This window comes from Macaca nemestrina, chromosome 3 (genome assembly GCF_043159975.1).
Source record: "Macaca nemestrina isolate mMacNem1 chromosome 3, mMacNem.hap1, whole genome shotgun sequence".
NCBI classification, from domain to species: Eukaryota; Metazoa; Chordata; class Mammalia; order Primates; family Cercopithecidae; genus Macaca; species Macaca nemestrina.
The window spans coordinates 38,810,521-38,829,120 of NC_092127.1; the positions used below are offsets into that span (position 1 = coordinate 38,810,521).

Here is an 18,600-nt window from a genome sequence, read left to right on the forward strand (position 1 = left end):
AATTACTGTTCTTGTTCTAAATGTTTATGAGGAAGGGAATGCTGTAATGAATCAGTTGAATTTCAGTTTCATTATACTTTGCTTATACTAAAATCAGAAGGCCCTCATAGATCTTTGTTGTTGTTGTTTTTTTTTTTTTTTTTTTTTGAGACAGAGTCTCACTCTGTTGCCCAAGCTGGAGTGCAGTGGCGTGATCTCGGCTCACTCCCACCTCCACCTCCCAGGTTCAAGTGATTCCCCTGCCTCAGCCTCCCGAGAAGCTGGATTACAGGCGCATGCCACCATGCCCAGCTAATTTTTGTAATTTTAGTAGAGATGGGGTTTCGCCGTGTTGGCTAGGCTGGTCTCGAACTCCTGACTTCAGGTGATCTGCCTGCCTCGGCCTCCCAAAACACTGGGATTACAGACATGAGCCACTGCGTCCGGCCTCCACATAGATCTTTAAAAATTATATTAAATTACTGTATAATTTTTGAGAATTGAATGGGAAATTTATTTTTAGCGTCCTTTGGTTTTAAATCTTTTTACTTTTGTAATTATTTCTGATTATCATTTATTATTAGCCTGCTGTCTTGTTTTTCATGGTGACAATTATTTAGAAATTTAAATATGTGCTACCATTAGAGAATGCTTTCTTTCTACTGACTTAAAATAACCAGTTGGTAACCTTCAAAGGACATAAGCCTGTAGCAGACGGAAAAAACTGTCTCAAAGCTAGCTTGATGCACACGTTACATATAAGTGTGTGCATGGAAAGGCCACCTTATATTCCAATTTCTTCTCATTTCTTAGTTTTCATTGAAAGGATCTCTAGCCTGAGATAGATAGGTTTTTAAATACCAGAAATGTGTATTAAATTTCCCTCCATATTATTTGAAATAGGTTTATAATAATAAGAAAAGTATATATTTTAAGACTTTCCTTTTAAAAATTATACTGAAAATAGTTTGTTTTTAATCTTATTCATTCAGTGTTATCTACAAACTTCTGGCATCGAAAAGCGAAGGAATCAGGGTGCAAGCTCTTAAGGCAATGGGTTATTTTTTAAAACATCTGGCCCCAAAGTAAGTATGCCTGAAATCTAAGATGGACTCTTATATTCTACTTATTTATTTTATAAATCTTTGCAGTAGCAATTTTGTTCTATAGTCCTCTAGTTTTTCTTGTATTTTTATTCATAAATTGCTGTATGAATGTAAACAGTAGTACATATTTTAAAAACTAAGTTGAATGGGAATAGTTTTTTTATACATAAAATTATTTAAATTATCCGTATACTTAATGTGAATTATGAGAATTAGTTTGGACAACTTGCATTCAAGAAGCTATGGAGACTTGATTTCAGGTGACTCACACCATTTTTGCTTTATCTTTATTATAAAGTAATACAGTAACCTGGATGTTTGTCACATAGTGTGTTCTCATATATGCGTAACTCAGAGCTGAAACTTCCATGCTTATTTTCTTAGCTGAATGCAGATATTCATGTTCTACCTTTTGTTCTCTGTACCAGAAGTAGTTTATTTTAAAAAGAAAATTTTTTGGTTTAGAACAAGTGTTGGTAACCTGCAGTGTTTAGGAATCCAGCTAGCCACCTGTAAAAATATGGTTTTATTGGAAAACAGCCACAATAATTTATTTGTGTATCATCTGTGGCTGCTTTCATGATACAAGGACAGTGTTGAATTGTGACAGAAATCACCTGGTCCACAAATTCTAAAATATTTACCCCCTAGCCATTTGCAGAAAAACTTTGCTGACCCCAAGGGTAAAATTAAAGTTTTTGATCCTTTAGTTTCTGAATTTATGCTTGGAAAGTTAATTTTTTATGTATGTTTTCATAGTATTTATTTTTTAAAATTATATTACATTTCGTCTACTTTTTCTCCAAATTGTTTTTCTACTTAGGTACTTACTGTGCTTTAGATGAGCTTTAGATGATCGTCCCCAGGAGAGACTAAGTTAGTGCTGGTAGACTGTAGCAACTTCATTAAATAAATAACTGCTCTGAAGATTTTTGGGGAGGAGGTTTTTGCTGTGCTGTTGCATAGGCAAACTTGTCTTTTTTTTTTTTTTTTTTAAACTAGTTATGCTTATATAGTGGTTAGCATTTCTCTACTTAAAGGTTCTGTGGCTTTAGAAGTTCTAGATTGAAGATAGTTGGGAGAGTAATGGAGTTGGGAATTGTAGTGTGAAAAAGTATTTTGTGTTTCCTTCATCCAGCATGCATATTAAGTAGAGCACAGAAAAGCTCTACATTTGATGATTTCTTTTTGTGTAATTGCAGGAGGAAAGTTGAAGTCATGCTTGGACATGGATTGTTTTCATTGCTAGCTGAAAGGCTCATGCTTCAGACAAATTTAATCACAATGACCACATATAATGTCCTGTTTGAGGTAGGAATGTACTTAGGATTTACTCCTCTAAATTTCTTATTATAAAAATGCCTCTTAACATTGTGTAGGTAAATAAGATCATTTACTTTTATTTTATTTTTTGAGACAGAGTCTCACTCTGTCACCCAGGCTGGAATGCAGTGGTATAGTCTCAGCTCACTGCAACCTCCACTTCCTGGGTTCAAGTGATTCTCCTGTCTCAGCCTCCCCAGTAGCTGGGATTACAGGTGTGCGCTACCACACCCAGCTAATTTTTGTATTTTTAGTAGAGACAGGGTTTCGCTATGTTGGCCAGGCTGGTCGTGAACTCCTGACCTCAGGCGATCCACCCACCTCAGCCTCCCAAAGTGCTGGGATTATAGCCATGAGCCACCATGCTGGCCAGCTCATTTAAGTTCGTAATGTACAGCTATGAAATGATATAAAGGAGATGTGGCTGCATTTTTATATATCTATTATTAATGTGTGAATTTTTAAACAGTATCATTATTTCTGTTTAAGTATTCCCTTCATTGTATTAACTATTTGATGTCTCATTTTATAATTAAGAAAACATAGAGTAATAATGCTGTAGTTATTTTAGAAGTATAATACTTAACATGACAATATTGGACTAAAAATATACTATATTTTGATTAGTGTTGTACTTAAAGCTCATTAATAGTGATGCTAATCCAGTGATTTGCTAATGTAATCCATTGTTTTACTTCTGTAGATTCTTATAGAACAGATTGGTACTCAGGTGATACATAAACAGCATCCAGATCCTGATTCTTCAGTAAAGATACAAAACCCTCGTATGTATTTTATATACTTGAACAAAAACTACCTTTTGCTACTTAAAGTCACTGTGAACGACCTAAAATCGATGTTGTTGAAACAGACTGTTAGATGAGTATTTCATTAAGTGTGATGATACTAGTTTTGTTTGTGTTTTATGTTGAATATTCCTTCGAATCAACCTTATGTAGAAATTTTTTTTTTTTGAGATGGAGCCTCGCTCTGTCGCCCAGGCTGAAGTGCAGTGGCCGGATCTCAGCTCACTGCAAGCTCCGCCTCCTGGGTTTATGCCATTCTCCTGCCTCAGCTTCCCGAGTAGCTGGGACTACAGGCGCCCGCCACCTCGCCCGGCTAGTTTTTTGTATTTTTTAGTAGAGACGGGGTTTCACTGGGTTAGCCAGGATGATCTCGATCTCCTGACCTTGTGATCCACCCGTCTTGGCCTCCCAAAGTGCCGGGATTACAGGCTTGAGCCACCGCGCCCGGCCGGAAATTCTTATATAAAGGTTTTGAAGAATTGTTTGCTTAAGGTCTTGATTTAATATATGTTCAGACTTTCAGCAAAATTTTGACTGTGCTGTTTAGTGATGTCAGGCAGAATTACATGGACCATGTAGGTAGTTTTATCTTAAATTACTGTGAATATAAAAATACCAAATTTGGAATACAAAAATATGTCTTCTTTATTGTTTATGAAGATAGTCTTGTTAAGCAGTCTTTTCTTTTGATACTTAGAATTCTTAAGCACTTGTATAAAGTATACCTTTTTCATCTTGCTTTATAAGATCATGTTATTAAAATTATTAGTTTGTAGGGTTTCGAAATTTAATTACATTTTATGTGGTGAGGTGTGTTTGTGTGTTTGGTACTCCAGTGCTAATTTTCAAAGTACATGGCTTTGAAGTTTAATTTTCCTCAGCTTTCAGAGAGACATGATGTCATTATTTTACCTATGCTGCCCAGGCTGGTCTAAAACTCCTGGGCTCGAGCAGTCTTCCCACCTCAGCCTCCCAAAATGCTGGTATTACAGGCATGAGCCACCGCACCTGGTCTAAGTGCATATTTTTAAAAGTTTTTTTTTTTTTTTTAAATTTAAGCTAAGTTCTGGAGATTATTTATTTATTTAGAGACCTAGTCTTGTCTTGCTCTGCCGCCCGGGCTAGAGTGCAGTGGCAGGATCTCAGCCACTGTAACCTCTGCCTCCTGGTTCAAGCGATTCTCCTGCCTCAGCCTCCCTGGTAGTTGGGATTACAGGTGCCTGCTACCAGGCCTGGTTAATTTTCAAATTTTTTGCGGAGACGGAATTTCTTTATGTTGGCCAGGGTGGTCTTGAACTCTTGACCTCGGGTGACCCAACTGCCTCAGCCTCCCAAAGTGCTGGGATTACAGGCGTGAGCCACTGTGCCTGGCCTAATTTAAGCTAAATTCTGGAGATTTAAATAGCTTTTTGCTAAGACCATTACAATAGTAGTTTACTTTGCATTTCCTGGGGAGATGGGATGTTGTATAGGTTTTAATTTCCTTTGGGTTTTTTTGTGTCTAATTTTACTTTTAAGATTATGAAAGAAAATCGTCACAACTTTAAAAATTCACTATGGTAGGCTGGGCTTGGTTGCTCACACCTGTAATCCCAGCACTTTGGGAGGCCGAGGCGGGTGGATCATGAGGTCAGGAGTTCAAGACCAGCCTGGCCAAGATGGTGAAACCCTGTCTCTACTGAAAATACAAAAATTAGCCAGACGTGGTGGCAGGCGTCTGTAATCCCAGCTACTCGGGAGGCTGAGGCAGGACAGTTGCTTGAACCTGGGGGGTAGAGGTTGCGGTGAGCCAAGATCATGCCACTGTACTCCAAGTGACAGAGACTCCATCTCAAAAAAAAAAAAAATTCACTGTGGTAAATGAAAGACTATGTGTGCATAACATAAATTATGATGAGGAATCTTAAGAATTTATCTTTTTCTGAGATTTTGATTATAGTGTTTTTTATTTTCTTTTTTTTTTTGTTTTGTTTTGAGACAGAATCTCGCTCTGTCGCTCAGGCTAGGGTGCAGTGGCATGATCTTGGCTCACTGCAGCCTCCATCTCCTGGGTTCAAGCAATTCTCCTGTCTCAGCCTCCTGAGTAGCTGGGATTACAGGCACGCGCCACCATACCTGGCTGATTTTTATGTTTTTAGTAGAGATGGGGTTTTGCCATATTGGCCAGGCTGCTCTCGAACTCCTGACCTCAAGTGATCCACCCACCTCAGCTTCCCAAGGTGTTGGAATTACAGGCCTGAACCACCTAGCCCAGCCTCTTTGTTTTTAAGATCAACTTTACTATTTGGTATATCTCAGAGAGAGTAAGCAGTTTCACTGACATTTAATTCATTTATAATTTAACTTGTTTTATTTTAACCTTTTACAATTCAGCTTTATTTTTGCACATTTGAATCATGAAAGAAGTTTCCTTTCGTATTTATAAATGCTTTCTAATGAATGTATTGTCATTTCTTACCATAGGTGATTTTTTTAATAATAGAAGAGGATGTTTTTGGTGGACATTTGTGTTAGGGAAACTAAAGAAATTGCAATAGATTGATGACCTTCTATGATGAGTTTTTTGTTGAGTTTGGTTTTTACTTATTTATAAACTGTCTTACAGAGATACTGAAAGTAATTGCGACCCTACTTCGAAATTCTCCCCAGTGCCCAGAGAGCATGGAGGTTCGCAGAGCCTTTCTTTCTGACATGATTAAACTTTTTAATAACAGTAGAGAAAACAGGAGGTAAGCTGAATCAGAAAGCATTTATTTGCAGTATTCAGATGTACTTTTGTATAAGCCCATTTTATCTTAGAAAAATTGCTTTAAAAATATTGTGAAATGATTTTTCTGTTTTTTTCATTAAGAGTATGTTAATAATGCACCACATAGTTAAGTTAGAATTTTTAGTTCCACATTGTTGAATTGTTCTTAATGTATAACTAAATGTGTTTCTCTTTTGGGGGGAGAAGGGAGGAGCAGGGTTATTTTGTTTTAAACCTTTAGATTTCTTTCAGATAATTTTTTTTCTTCAATAATTTAGTACCCTTTTATAATTTTCAGGAGCTTGCTACAATGCTCTGTGTGGCAAGAATGGATGCTTTCTCTCTGCTATTTTAATCCTAAGAATTCGGATGAGCAAAAGATAACAGAAATGGTATATGCCATATTCAGAATCCTGCTTTACCATGCAGTCAAATATGAGTGGGGTGGCTGGCGTGTATGGGTAGACACTTTGTCAATCACTCATTCAAAGGTAAGTTTCTTTATGAAAGCATATTGTACCTTTTAAAATATCTATAATTTTTGAATTTTAGTCATTTAAAAATGTGGATACTTAAAATCAAGGAAAAAAGGCAAGTTTTCTTCTGAAAGTACAGCAAAATGAAAGCTCAAAAAGATTATCAATAGAAATAAATAGCCGGGCGCGGTGGCTCAAGCCTGTAATCCCAGCACTTTGGGAGGCCGAGACGGGCGGATCATGAGGTCAGGAGATCGAGACCATCCTGGCTAATACGGTGAAACCCCGTCTCTACTAAAAAATACAAAAAACTAGCCAGGTGAAGTGGCGGGTGCCTGTAGTCCCAGCTACTCGGGAGGCTGAGGCAGGAGAATGGCGTGAACCCAAGAGGATGAGCTTGCAGTGAGCTGAGATCCGGCCACTGCACTCCAGCCTGGGTGACAGAGCAAGACTCCGTCTCAAAAAAAAAAAAAAAAAAAAAGAAATATAAAGCATTTCTAATTTCTTTAGAATCAAAATAATTTTTTCTAATGTTTTTACATGTACTTGTCTTTATAATGGTAAATCTATTGCCACAGCATAAAGGAATTTATATTAGGATGGTGAAAAAGTAGTTGCGGCAAAAACTGCAATTACTTTTGCACCAACCTAATATTTTTTTCGAAGAAGCCATGTTTGCAAACATGGGTCTCAGCATTTTATACTAGTTAAAAGCTTTTGAACACAAGGTGGCGCACTATATTCAAAGATAAGCAGTTGTTTTAGCAATGTAAGGTGGTTGAGTAAACAGAAAAGGTCTGGCTGGTGTTTGCCCTTTGCTCATCTTGCAGGTAGCTAAAAAATGGGTTAGGAAGCATGTAGTCTTGTTTTTTTTAATTAAGCCAAAGTAAGTTTAGTTATTTATGTATAGCTTAAATTTTTTTTTTTGAAATATTCTAAGCATACAAAAAGGATCACTGTTTATGAAATTGGATCACCCCTCTACAATTTCTTTGTCTCCTCTTCTTCGCCTGACCCCCAACACCACTAGCTTTTATTTAGTGTTGTCTTTTATCTTCTCTATACCTTTACTATGTGTATATAACTCTAAACAATAGTTTTATTTTTTATGTTTGTACTTAAGGTAAATGCAACATACTGAATGCATTTTTTTGTTAATTACTGTTTGTGCTTATTGTTGTTTGAGATTCATCCACATTGACCCATGTAGTTTTGTTCATTTTCTCAGTTGTAATGTATTGCATGACATGACTATTTACCAACTAATGAGCATTTTCGTATACATTTTGTGCTTGTTCAAGAATTTTCTGTATATATTCCTAGAAGTAGAATTGCTGACTTGTAAGGTGAAAATGTTGAACTTTACAAGATAATGCAAATTCTTTTCCAAAGTATTGTATTCCAATACAATACAGTATTCTAAAGTAGTGAATCAGTTTACATCTCACCAACAGTGTTTAGGTTCTCATTGTTTCACGTCAGCTAATCATGTGGTATGGCTGGAGTTTAAAACTTTGTCACTTGGATGAATTTAAAATGCTGCATCACCATAATCTTGATCTGTGTTTTCTTGTTGTTTTGTGGGAGTTCTTTATATAGTTTCAATCTTAATCCTTTGCTAGTTATGTTGTTTATGAATATCTTCTGCCAATATGTGGATTATCTAATTATTTTTGGAGTTTTATGTTTGTACCTTCTAAGGAAAAGTTACATTTCAAGTAATTAATGCATTAAAATTTATTAGTTTCATTTACGGTGTATGTTTTTTGAATCTTAAGACCTCTCATTACTCAGAAGGAATATAGTATAATTATATAGCTATCTAATAAAAATTGACTGGAAGGAATAAATACCAAGAATGATAATTTTTGTATATCTTTAAGTGTTTCATTTTACTGACTATCAAAGTTATTCTAAAATATTTTGTCATTCTGTAGAATATGTTGCCATTTCCGGCCGGGCATGATAGCTCATGCCTGTAATGCCAGCACTTTGGGAGGCCAAGGTGGGTGGATCCCCTGAGCTCAGGAGTTCAAGACTAGCCTGGCCAACATGGTGAAACCCCATCTCTACTAAAAATACAAAAATTAGCAAGGCATGGTGGCATGCTCCTGTAATCCCAGCTACTTGGGAGGCTGAGGCAGGAGAATTGCTTGAACCTGGGAGGCAGAGGTGGCAGTGAGCAGAGATAGAGCCATTGTACTCCAGCCTGGTGACAGAGTGAGACTCCATCTGAAAAAATAAAAATATTGCCCTTTCCTAATTACATGTTTCTAGGTATTTGAATTGCTTTTAATTATTGAAAGTTACTACAAATTATTCATTCTGCCTCCTCTTTCCTCATTGAGAAGAAAGTATGCTTCTACTGCAAGGGTTTACAAGGAGTAAAATCCATTTGTAAGTAAGAAAAGAGATCTGATTTTATAAAATGGCTTTGTTTTAGTCACTATTTTTTGAGGTTGATCTGTTTTGTCTAAAACAGAATTCAGCTAGCCATGGCCTAAGGGTCAGATCTAAATATAATTGTACTAGAACGTATCCACTACCATTCTTTTATATATTGTATATGACTACTTTCACACTATAAGGATGATCATACATGTTACATCAACGACATGGTCCCTAAAGTCTAAAATATTTACTATTTGGCTCATTAACAGGAACTGTTTGCCATCCTTTCTGTAACTTTAGTTTGTGCCGATGCCCAGATATTCTCATTTCTATTGCAGTAGGCTGGTGCACTCTAGACTGATTTTTTTTCTTATACGGTGTTGCCGTTTACAAAAGATTATAAGAAAAATAGGGTTGAATTTGTGCCTCATATACATTTGGAGTAGATTTCAGAGATTTCTAGGGGAGATTCTAGGTTAGGGGAGTGCCCAGTATAAAGCAGATTTTTTACATTTTCTAATAAATATATGTCAATTCCCCTTAGTTTCTTGAAGTCTTTAGGAAAGATGGCTAGAGGATTATAAACTTTAAAGCAATCATTGTTAAAAGTATAACCTAAAGACCTTGGGAGGGCAGCCAGGCGTGATGGCACCTGCATGTAATCACAGGCTGAGGCGGCTGGATCACTTGAGGTCGGGAGTTCGGGACCAGCCTGGCCAACATGGTGAAACCCCATCTCTGCTAAAAATACAAAAATTAGCTGGGCATGGTGGTGCATGCCTGTAATCCAGGTACTTGGGAGACTGAGGCAGGAGAAGCCTGAACCCGGGAGGCAGACATTGCATTGAGCCAAGATTATACCATTGTACTCCAGCCTGGGTGACAGAGACTCTGTCTCAAAAAAAAAAAAAAAAAAAGAACTTGGGCCCATGAGACCTTTTCATGGGGTCTGTGCAGTTCTCTTTTCCTACTACAAATCTATATGAGGGTAGATTTTCTTTATATACTTTAGCCAAACCAATATATGCAACACATTGAATGCAAAAGCAAATATGAGAATGCAGTTGTCTTCTATGAAGCCAAACTTTAAAGAGATTCACAAAAATATGAAGTAATACTCTTCTCGTTATTGTTTGGTTTTGAAAAATAACCATTTCAGAAAATGTTATTTATATTATATATTGAGTTTATTATTTTTAAGTGGGTTAATATTTCTAAAAGGTCTCAGTTTTAATTTCTAATGTAATAAGCAGTAGTAAATATAATCCACATAGATAAAGGGTCTTTGGGGGCCTTAATACTTTTTAAGAATGTAAAGTGTTGCCCGGCTTGGTGGCTCACGCCTGTAATCCCAGCACTGTGAGAGGCTGAGGTAGGTGGATCACGAGGCCAAGAGATTGAGATCATCCTGGCCAACATGGTGAAACATTGTCTTTACTAAAAATACAAAAATAAGCTGGGCATGGTGGCAAATGCCTGTAGTCCCAGCTACTTGGGAGGGTGAAGCAGAAGAATCGCTTGAACCCGCGAGGTGGAGGTTGCAGTGAGCAGAGATCGCACCACTGCACTCCAGCCTGCAACAGAGCGATTCTCTGTCTCAAACAAACAAACAAACAAAGAGTAAAGTGTCATGAGACCAAAAAGTTTGAGAACTGCTATCTTAGAAAATAATAATGTATTTAGGGTGAATAGATTAGTCTTTTTGAGTTCCCTATATACAAAATAAAGGAGTTGGATTAGGTGGTATCCCAAGTGTTTTGAGCTTGTGAATATTTATGACTAGGTATTTATATCCAGTTTTCAATTGATTTGTGTAAGTAATGAAAAAATGTGGACTTTGGAGACAGGGTGTGAATCCTGATTTATAGTAATTATTAGCTGTATAAGCTCAGGCAAAAGAATCTCGCTGTCACCCAGGCTAGAGTATAGTGGCACAATCTCTGCTCACTGTAACCTCTGCCCCCCGGGCTCGAATGATTGTTATGCCTCAGCCTCCCAAGTAGCTGGGATTACAGTTGCCCGTCACCACACCTGGCTAATTTTTGTATTTTTAGTAGAGACGGGGTTTGCCATTGTTGGCCAGGCTGGTCTCGAGCTCCTGACCTCAAGTGATCTGCCTGCCTCAGCCTCCCAAAGTGCTGGGATTATAGGCATGAGCCACCGGGCCTGGATTGTGTCTTAGTTTCTAACAAAAAAGCTTGAAAAATATATATAATTTTAAAAAGAGAAAAAAGCTTTTAGAATAAGGATATAGAGAAAGGAAAAAAATATTTATTTTTTGAGACAGTGAAGTGTAGTGGTGTGATCATAGCTCACTGCAGCTTCAAACTCCTGGGCTCAAGTGATCCTCTCACCTCAGCCTCCTGAGTAGCTGGGACTACAGGCATGTGCTACCACATCTGGCTAATTTTTTACATTTTTTGTAGAGACGGGGTCTTATTGTATTGCTCAGGCTGGTCTTCAACTCCTGAACTCAAGTGGTCCTTCTACCTGGGCCACTGAAAGTGCTGGGATTATAGGCATGAACCACCACACCCGGTTAGAGTGTGTGTGTGCGTGTGTGTGCGTGTGTGTGTATGTGTGTTTTAATGAGACAGAGTCTTGCTCTGTCACCCTGGCTGGAATGCAATGGCACAATCTTGGCTCACTGAAACCTCAGCCTCCTGGGTTCAAGCGATTCCCCTGCCTCAGCCTGGCGAGTAGCTGGGGCTACAGGTGTGCACCTCCACACTTGGCTAATTTTTTTGTATTTTTAGTAGAGATGGGGTTTCACCACGTTGCCCAGGCTAGTCTTGAACTCCTGAGCTCAGGGGATCCACCCACCTCCACCTCCCAAAGTGCTAGGATTACAGGCATGAGTGACTGCACCCGGCCTTGTTTTTTTTTTGTTTTTTTTTTTTAAATTATAAGTTCTAGGGTACATGTGCACAATGTGCAGGTTTGTTACATATGTATACATGTGCCATGTTGGTGTGCTGCACCCATTAACTCATCATTTACATTAGGTATATCTCCTAATGCTATCCCTCCTCCTTCCCCCCACCCCACTACAGGCCCGGGTGTGTGATGTTCCCCGTCCTGTGTCCAAGTGTTCTCATTGTTCAGTTCCCACCTGTGAGTGAGAACATGTGGTGTTTGGTTTTCTGTCCTTGCGATAGTTTGCTCAGTATGATGGTTTCCAGCTTCATCCATGTCCCTACAAAGGACTTGAACTTATCCATTTTTGTGGCTGCGTAGTATTCCATGGTGTACATTTGTCACATTTTCTTAATACAGTCTATCATTGATGGACATTTGGGTTGGCTCCAAGTCTTTGCTATTGTGAATAGTGCCGCAATAAACATACATGTGCATGTGTCTTTATAGTAGCATGATTTATAATCCTTTGGGTATATACCCAGTAATGGGATAGCTGGGTCAAATGGTATTTCTAGCTCTAGATGTAGAACCTTGAGGAATCGCAGCACTGTCTTCCACAATGGTTGAACTAGTTTACCATCCCAACAGTGTAAAACTGTTTCTATTTCTCCACATCCTCTCCAGCACCTGTTGTTTCCTGACTTTTTAATGATCGCCGTTCTAACTTTTTTTTTTTTCTTTTCCTGGAGTCGGAGTCTCGCTCTGTCACCTAGGCTGGAGTGCAGTGGTGTAATCTTGGCTCATTGCAACCTCCATCTCCCAGGTTCAAGCAATTGTCATGCCTCAGCCTCCCAAGTAACTGGGATTACAGGTGTGAGCCACTGTGCCTGGCAGAAAATATTTTTTTACAACTGTGCAATGTGTTTGTGTTTTAAGCTAAATTTGACTTCAGAAGAGTCAAAAAAAAATTTAAATTAAAATGTTTATAAAGCTAAAATGTTACAGTAAGCTAAGGTTAATTTCTTATTGAACAAAGAAAAGTAGTTTTTAAAAATAAATTTAGTGTAGCCTATATTAACAGTGTTTATAAAGTCTACTGTAGTGTACTAGACCTACACATTTACTCGCCACTTACTGATTGACCCCGGGCAACTTCTAGTTTTATAAGTTCCATTCATGGTAAATGCGTTATGTAGGTACCATTTTAAATATTTTATATTGGATTTTTACTATACCTTTTCTATGTTTATATTTGTTTAGATACACATTTCTAAACCTTACATACACACATATAAGGGCTGGGAATGGTGGCTCACACCTCTAATCCCAGCACTTTGGGAGGCCAAGTCTGAAAGATGGCTTGCGGCCAGGAATTTGAGACCAGCCTGGGCAACATAGCGAGTCTCAATCTACACACACACACACACACACACACACACACACACACACAAGCCTGGGCAACATAGCGAGTCTCAATCTACACACACACACACTAGCTGGGATGGTGGCATGCACCTGTATTTCTAGCTACTCAGGAGGCTGAGGTGGGAGGATCACTTGAGCCCAGGAGTTTGAAGTAACATAATAGTGAACCAAGATTGCGCCACTGGACTCCAGCCTGGGTCACAGAGCGAGACTCAGTCTTTTGTTAAAAATTGAAACATTACAAAAATAAAAATAGATATACAAATACATATATTGTATTACAGTTGTCTGCAGGCTTCTGTACAGTAAATAAGCTATACAGGTTTGTAGCCTAGGAGCAATAACCTATATTATAGAGCCTAGGTATATAGTAGGTGATACAATCTAGGTTTGTGTAAGTACACTCTATGGTGTTCACATGATGAAATTGCTTAATGATGCATTTCTCAGAACATGTCTTCATGATTAAGTGATGCATGACTATAGTTTTGCTTAGTTTATATGTTTCTTTAGTCCAGTGACTTACGGCTTTAAACAGATCTTAAAATTTTTCTGAAGAAAATAGTTGCTTTAAGGAGAGGCCTCTAGTGCTTGCCCGCTTTTGACCAAGAACCACATTGACTCAAGTTTTAGTATTCATTTATAAGATGCGATAATGCTAAGTTAATCATGGAGTCTTTTTATCTGAATAAAACTAGACCTATCACTTTTTGCTGTGAAAGTGTACTTTTAAAAATACATGCTAAAACATTATTTATGAGAGGGAAAACAAAAGTTTACAGTTATAAGTTGGCTCTTATATTTGTTTACCTTTTATTTTAGTGTTTCATACATGTGTTTTAATTTTATTCTTTCGTGTGGATTTTCTTCACTTTTTAAAAGGCTTTTCTGTTTCATGAGACTTATACAAAGTAATTTATTTGAATGCTGTTAAGTTTTTTGGAATTTTAAATCTTTATAGCTATTTTTAAAATAAAACAAACTTACACCCTAAGGCTCTTCAAATTATTTTTTAATAAAGCTTAGAGTAGAACTGTAGTGATTCAGTAAGTAGGTGAACAATTTTTAGCAGCTGTTAAAAATTCCACTGGAATTACTGGAACAAAATTTTCTTTTCTCTAAAAGTATCTATTCTGAAGATTTTAAAATACTTTTATACATACAGTATTGAAGTGATGCTTTTTCTTTTTTGTAGTCATTTTGAATCTCAATATCACAAATTTATAACATGGTTCTTGATAAAGAACTGATGTGTAAAAAACTAATGTTGCAGAATGGGATGGCTTTTGCAGAGTTACATCAGGATACATGCTGCTGCTATAAAAAGCCAAAGAAACTCAATTGCAATTTTATTGTCCAGTTTGATAGATTTCCTGCCACCTTTGTAGCAGGGAAGCTGTTTGTCACTGTATACCTCTCCTCCAGCAGCTGAACTGGGTTTTATAAGCAGTAATAGGCTCTTCTAGTATAACTGCACTATGTTGGTTACTTTGATCTCGGGGTTTTAAAGTGTGCACCTAGTAACCTTTGTGATTTCATTGTCTTATTTGTTGTCTAGGTTTTCATTTTTTTTGTTTGTTTTTGGCTTCAAATTGAACATTTTTCTGTGCTTAAGTAATACCTTTTTCACTGGGTATGATAAAATGCTTTTACTCATTAATTAAAATTTAAATTAAGGCATTTAAACTCTTCTGAATTATGATAATTTTCTAAAGACATAATTTTCTAAACAAAGAAAACTAATACCTTAGATACTGTGTTTTGTGTAGACTCATATTGCCATAAGGTAGAATGGATTTATCACTTAAAATGAATAAAGATTAGTCACGCTGGAGTTAAAAGTATGATATGAATTGGATTTCCTCCTAAATAGTGAATTTGAGGATAAAGTCCGTAATTATCTTGGATTATTTGAAATAGCTGAAGATTTTACTCGCTATTTACTATAATCTGATGAAATATCTGGAGTATAAATTTCAGTCACTGTAAAAACTACCATTTAGATTGGGTAAAAGCATGTGGAAATAAGATTTTTTTTTTTTAAAGAATTGTCTAATTGGTTTATTGAAATTATTTTTAAAATCATAAGATATGAACTGGCATATAGAAAAATGTATATGTGTTTATGGTGACTGTATGATAAGATTAAAAGCGACTTGTTTGAAGAAATTTCAAAAGTTACAAAATTGGCCGGACATGGTGGCTCATGCCTCCCAGCACTTTGGGAGGTTGAGGCAGGTGGATAACTTGAGGCCAGAGTTCGAGACCAGCCTGGGCAACATAGTGAAACCCTGTCTCTACTAAAAATGCAAAAATTAGCCAGGAGTGGTGGTGCATGCCTGTGGTCCCAGATACTGGTGGGTGGAGGAATGAAAATCACTTGAATACGGGATGCTGAAGCTGCAGTGAGCTGAGATCGTGCCACTGCACTCCAGCCTGCATGATGGAGGGAGATACCTCACAAAAATTACAAAAATAAAAAAGTTACAAAATTTCCACATTTCATGGATTGTCAGCACTTTATACCTTATTTAATTGCTAAGTAATTCTTGAAAAATACCTGATTTCTGTGTGAGTGTTTGTGTGTGTGTTTTTACCAAATTTAAATGGTACTTTATAAAAAAAAAAAAAGAGAGAGAGAGACAGGGTGTTGCAGTGCTTCCCAGGCTAGAGTGCGGTGGTTCTTTACAGGTGCCATTTTATATAATACACTATAGCCTCATACTTCTTGGCTCAAGTGATCCTCTCCCTTCAACCTCTCCAGTAGCTAGGACTGCAGGCATGCACCTTTGTTCCTGGCTAAAAGTATTCTTAGCTTTAACAGTTGAAAACCAAATAGCATTTATTATTTCAAAAAAATTGAAATAATAGGTTTTCATTACAGGAAATCTTGAACCCAGCAGAAATGCATACACACAGAAAACAAAAATTACCCATTATCCACACACCTTTGTATAACTTATTATTAACATTTTGGCGTGAGACCTTTTAGTCTTCTCTTTTATACATAATCTACACATACATAGTATTTGCTAACAAAATGTGATTGTATTTTTACTATTTTACAGTATTATTTAATGATATCTTTCTTACATGAATTTAATGTCTGCATATTATTTCACATTATGGAGAAGTAAGGAGCATAAGATTCAGCTTTGATGTAACATTTGAATGTTATCAGACCACTTAAAATTCTAGGAAGGAGTGATCGTGTAAATGATTCAAGTTTTCTTTTTATATTCCAGCATTCTCCAAAATTGTATTTAGAAAAATTGATGGAAGAGAGATTTTAAAAATCTGTTGATTTATATTATAGTCATACTTTATCTGTTCCTTATCATTGAGCAATGATGAGCCTGGTTCAATACTGTAACCCTTATTTTGTAGTATAAATTCCTATAAGTGGAATTTCCAGAGGAAGGAGTCTGTACATGTTTTAAAAAGTTTTAGTAGATATTGCTAAATTGCCCTCTAAAAATTTGTTTCAGTTTATACTGTAGATTTGCATGAAAGCATCTGTTTAGAATGTTTTTGAGAAATTAAAATTGATCAAGATGACTTTTTAAAAAACGAAAAGATTAGAAGTTATTTGCTGCAATATTCTTTTGTCAGTGTTTTTAAATGGAGATAGTACTACCAACCTTTAGAATTGCTCCTTATTATGTGAGTAATGCTTGATTTTACCATTATATCTGTTACCTATACCATTGTTATACATCAGAGTCTCTATAAAAGATCTCATGAATGTGGTGGCAATCATTTTGACTTACACTCATTGATAATACAAATGGGAAGATCCACCTGTTTTTAAAGATATATGTTATTTATCAAAGGTTGGTAACTTAATCAGAAGTTAACATCATATTTAGCTGGTATTTTCATATGAAAACAGACACTGAAAAAGATGCATTTGCTTAAAAACAAAGTCCGTTGCTAAACATTGCCTAACAGTTTAAAAAGTCTAAATTTTACAGGTTATACGGTTTTAATATATAGGTTAAAAAGATAATATTAACATCTTGATGTATTGTGTTTATCTTTTATCTACTAATTAGTAAATTTGAGTGCCAATTAAGTTGAAAGTAATGGCAAAAGAAATGTTATAGTCATTAGCTCGTAAGTATCTTTAGTAGTTTATAGAAGTGCTTTCCAAACATTACAAACAGCTATAGATTAGCTATCAAATGATTGTGAAGATTAATGACTAGTCTTTTAGTTGGGTAATTTAGAACAATATCTGGCAATTAATTGGAAATTATCAGTTTTAAAGTCACAAATATCTTAAGGAAAACAGCATCCAAAAAGATAATACTGATAATTGTTCAATTGCAAGTTAGCTTTTAGACCATTGGATAAATTAAATTAAGGACAAATTTGAAAATCAACAGACTTTAGAATTTTAAAAGCATTTCAGATTCTGAAGGTAAATGCTTTTCTATCCGTGGTTTTATACTCTGACTATTAATCAAGTATGAAGTGAGAATAAATACTTTTTCAGATATTTGAGATCTCAAAACATTGAAACACAGAAACATATACATCCTTTCTTAAGGCACTGCAGGATATTGCACAAAAGGAGAGAATAATACAAAGAGAAAGAAATGAAATATAAGAAACAAGAGACAACATAGAATAGAGATGAAGGGGATCTCCAGGACTGTTTTAGAAAGGGAGATCCCAATAGCAGCTATGTAGTAGACAGATGACAGTCCATCTGGACTGGAGCAGTTTCACTCAGGAGAGGGGGACCTGTATTCTTATTAGGAGTACTTAGCCTGCTTGCCTTCATCATGTGCTGATTAAATTCCTGTTTTCCTGTCTAATGTGAATCACCTGAAGATTCTCACTTCACTCCACAAAAACATGCTGTGCTTTGACCTACTTCTTAGGGTGGAGGTTCACCATGGTGAGCTTAGAAGTGAAAACTATAAAGTATTTTATGCCAATACACTCTACCTGGCATACACCACCTCTGATTCTCCAGTTCTTTTGACCTCTATATTTCCTGTATTTCCTAATGACTTGCCTATAAGACTTCCCAGAAATAGCTTTACATATTCTCTCAAATCAGCTGAAGCCTTGCTGCAACTCACAGGTTCTGTGTATCTTGTCTTTTCTTGGGAGCCTCACTTGTGGCAGTATTGCTCTTTAAAATACAATTGACTAGATTTGTGTTAGATGTAGTTGTTTAAACTAAACATAATGGATAAGTTTAGTATATAGACAGTAAAACTGTCCTTTAAAATTATCTCCCAAAGCTCTGTCCTCCAGGTAAAACTGTAAACAGTGAACAACAGAAATATCAGGATAGTGATTTCCTTCTGATTGTAGTGGAGAAGTAGGGAGTACAGTTTGGGCAGGGCACGTAGGGGAATTGTGAGGTACTGGTAATGTTTTACTTCTTGACATGGGCGATAGGTATGTGAAATTAAAAAAAAATTGTTATTTCTTAACCTGTACATATAAATTACATGCACTCATGTTTA

General features: G+C 36.5%; 1 protein-coding gene across 6 annotated transcripts in view; it reads left to right on the plus strand.

Moving 5' to 3' along the window:
- Nucleotides 1-18,600, plus strand: part of LOC105463467 (LPS responsive beige-like anchor protein) — a 770,029-nt gene that overhangs the window by 143,755 nt on the left and 607,674 nt on the right. For all 6 annotated transcript variants that reach the window (XM_011710554.3, XM_071092575.1, XM_011710553.3 and 3 more), the window contains 5 exons: nucleotides 972-1,064; nucleotides 2,288-2,396; nucleotides 3,112-3,193; nucleotides 5,820-5,943; nucleotides 6,262-6,454. In XM_011710554.3, coding sequence (XP_011708856.2) covers nucleotides 972-1,064; nucleotides 2,288-2,396; nucleotides 3,112-3,193; nucleotides 5,820-5,943; nucleotides 6,262-6,454 — 601 coding nt within the window. The remainder of the gene's footprint in view (nucleotides 1-971; nucleotides 1,065-2,287; nucleotides 2,397-3,111; nucleotides 3,194-5,819; nucleotides 5,944-6,261; nucleotides 6,455-18,600) is intronic.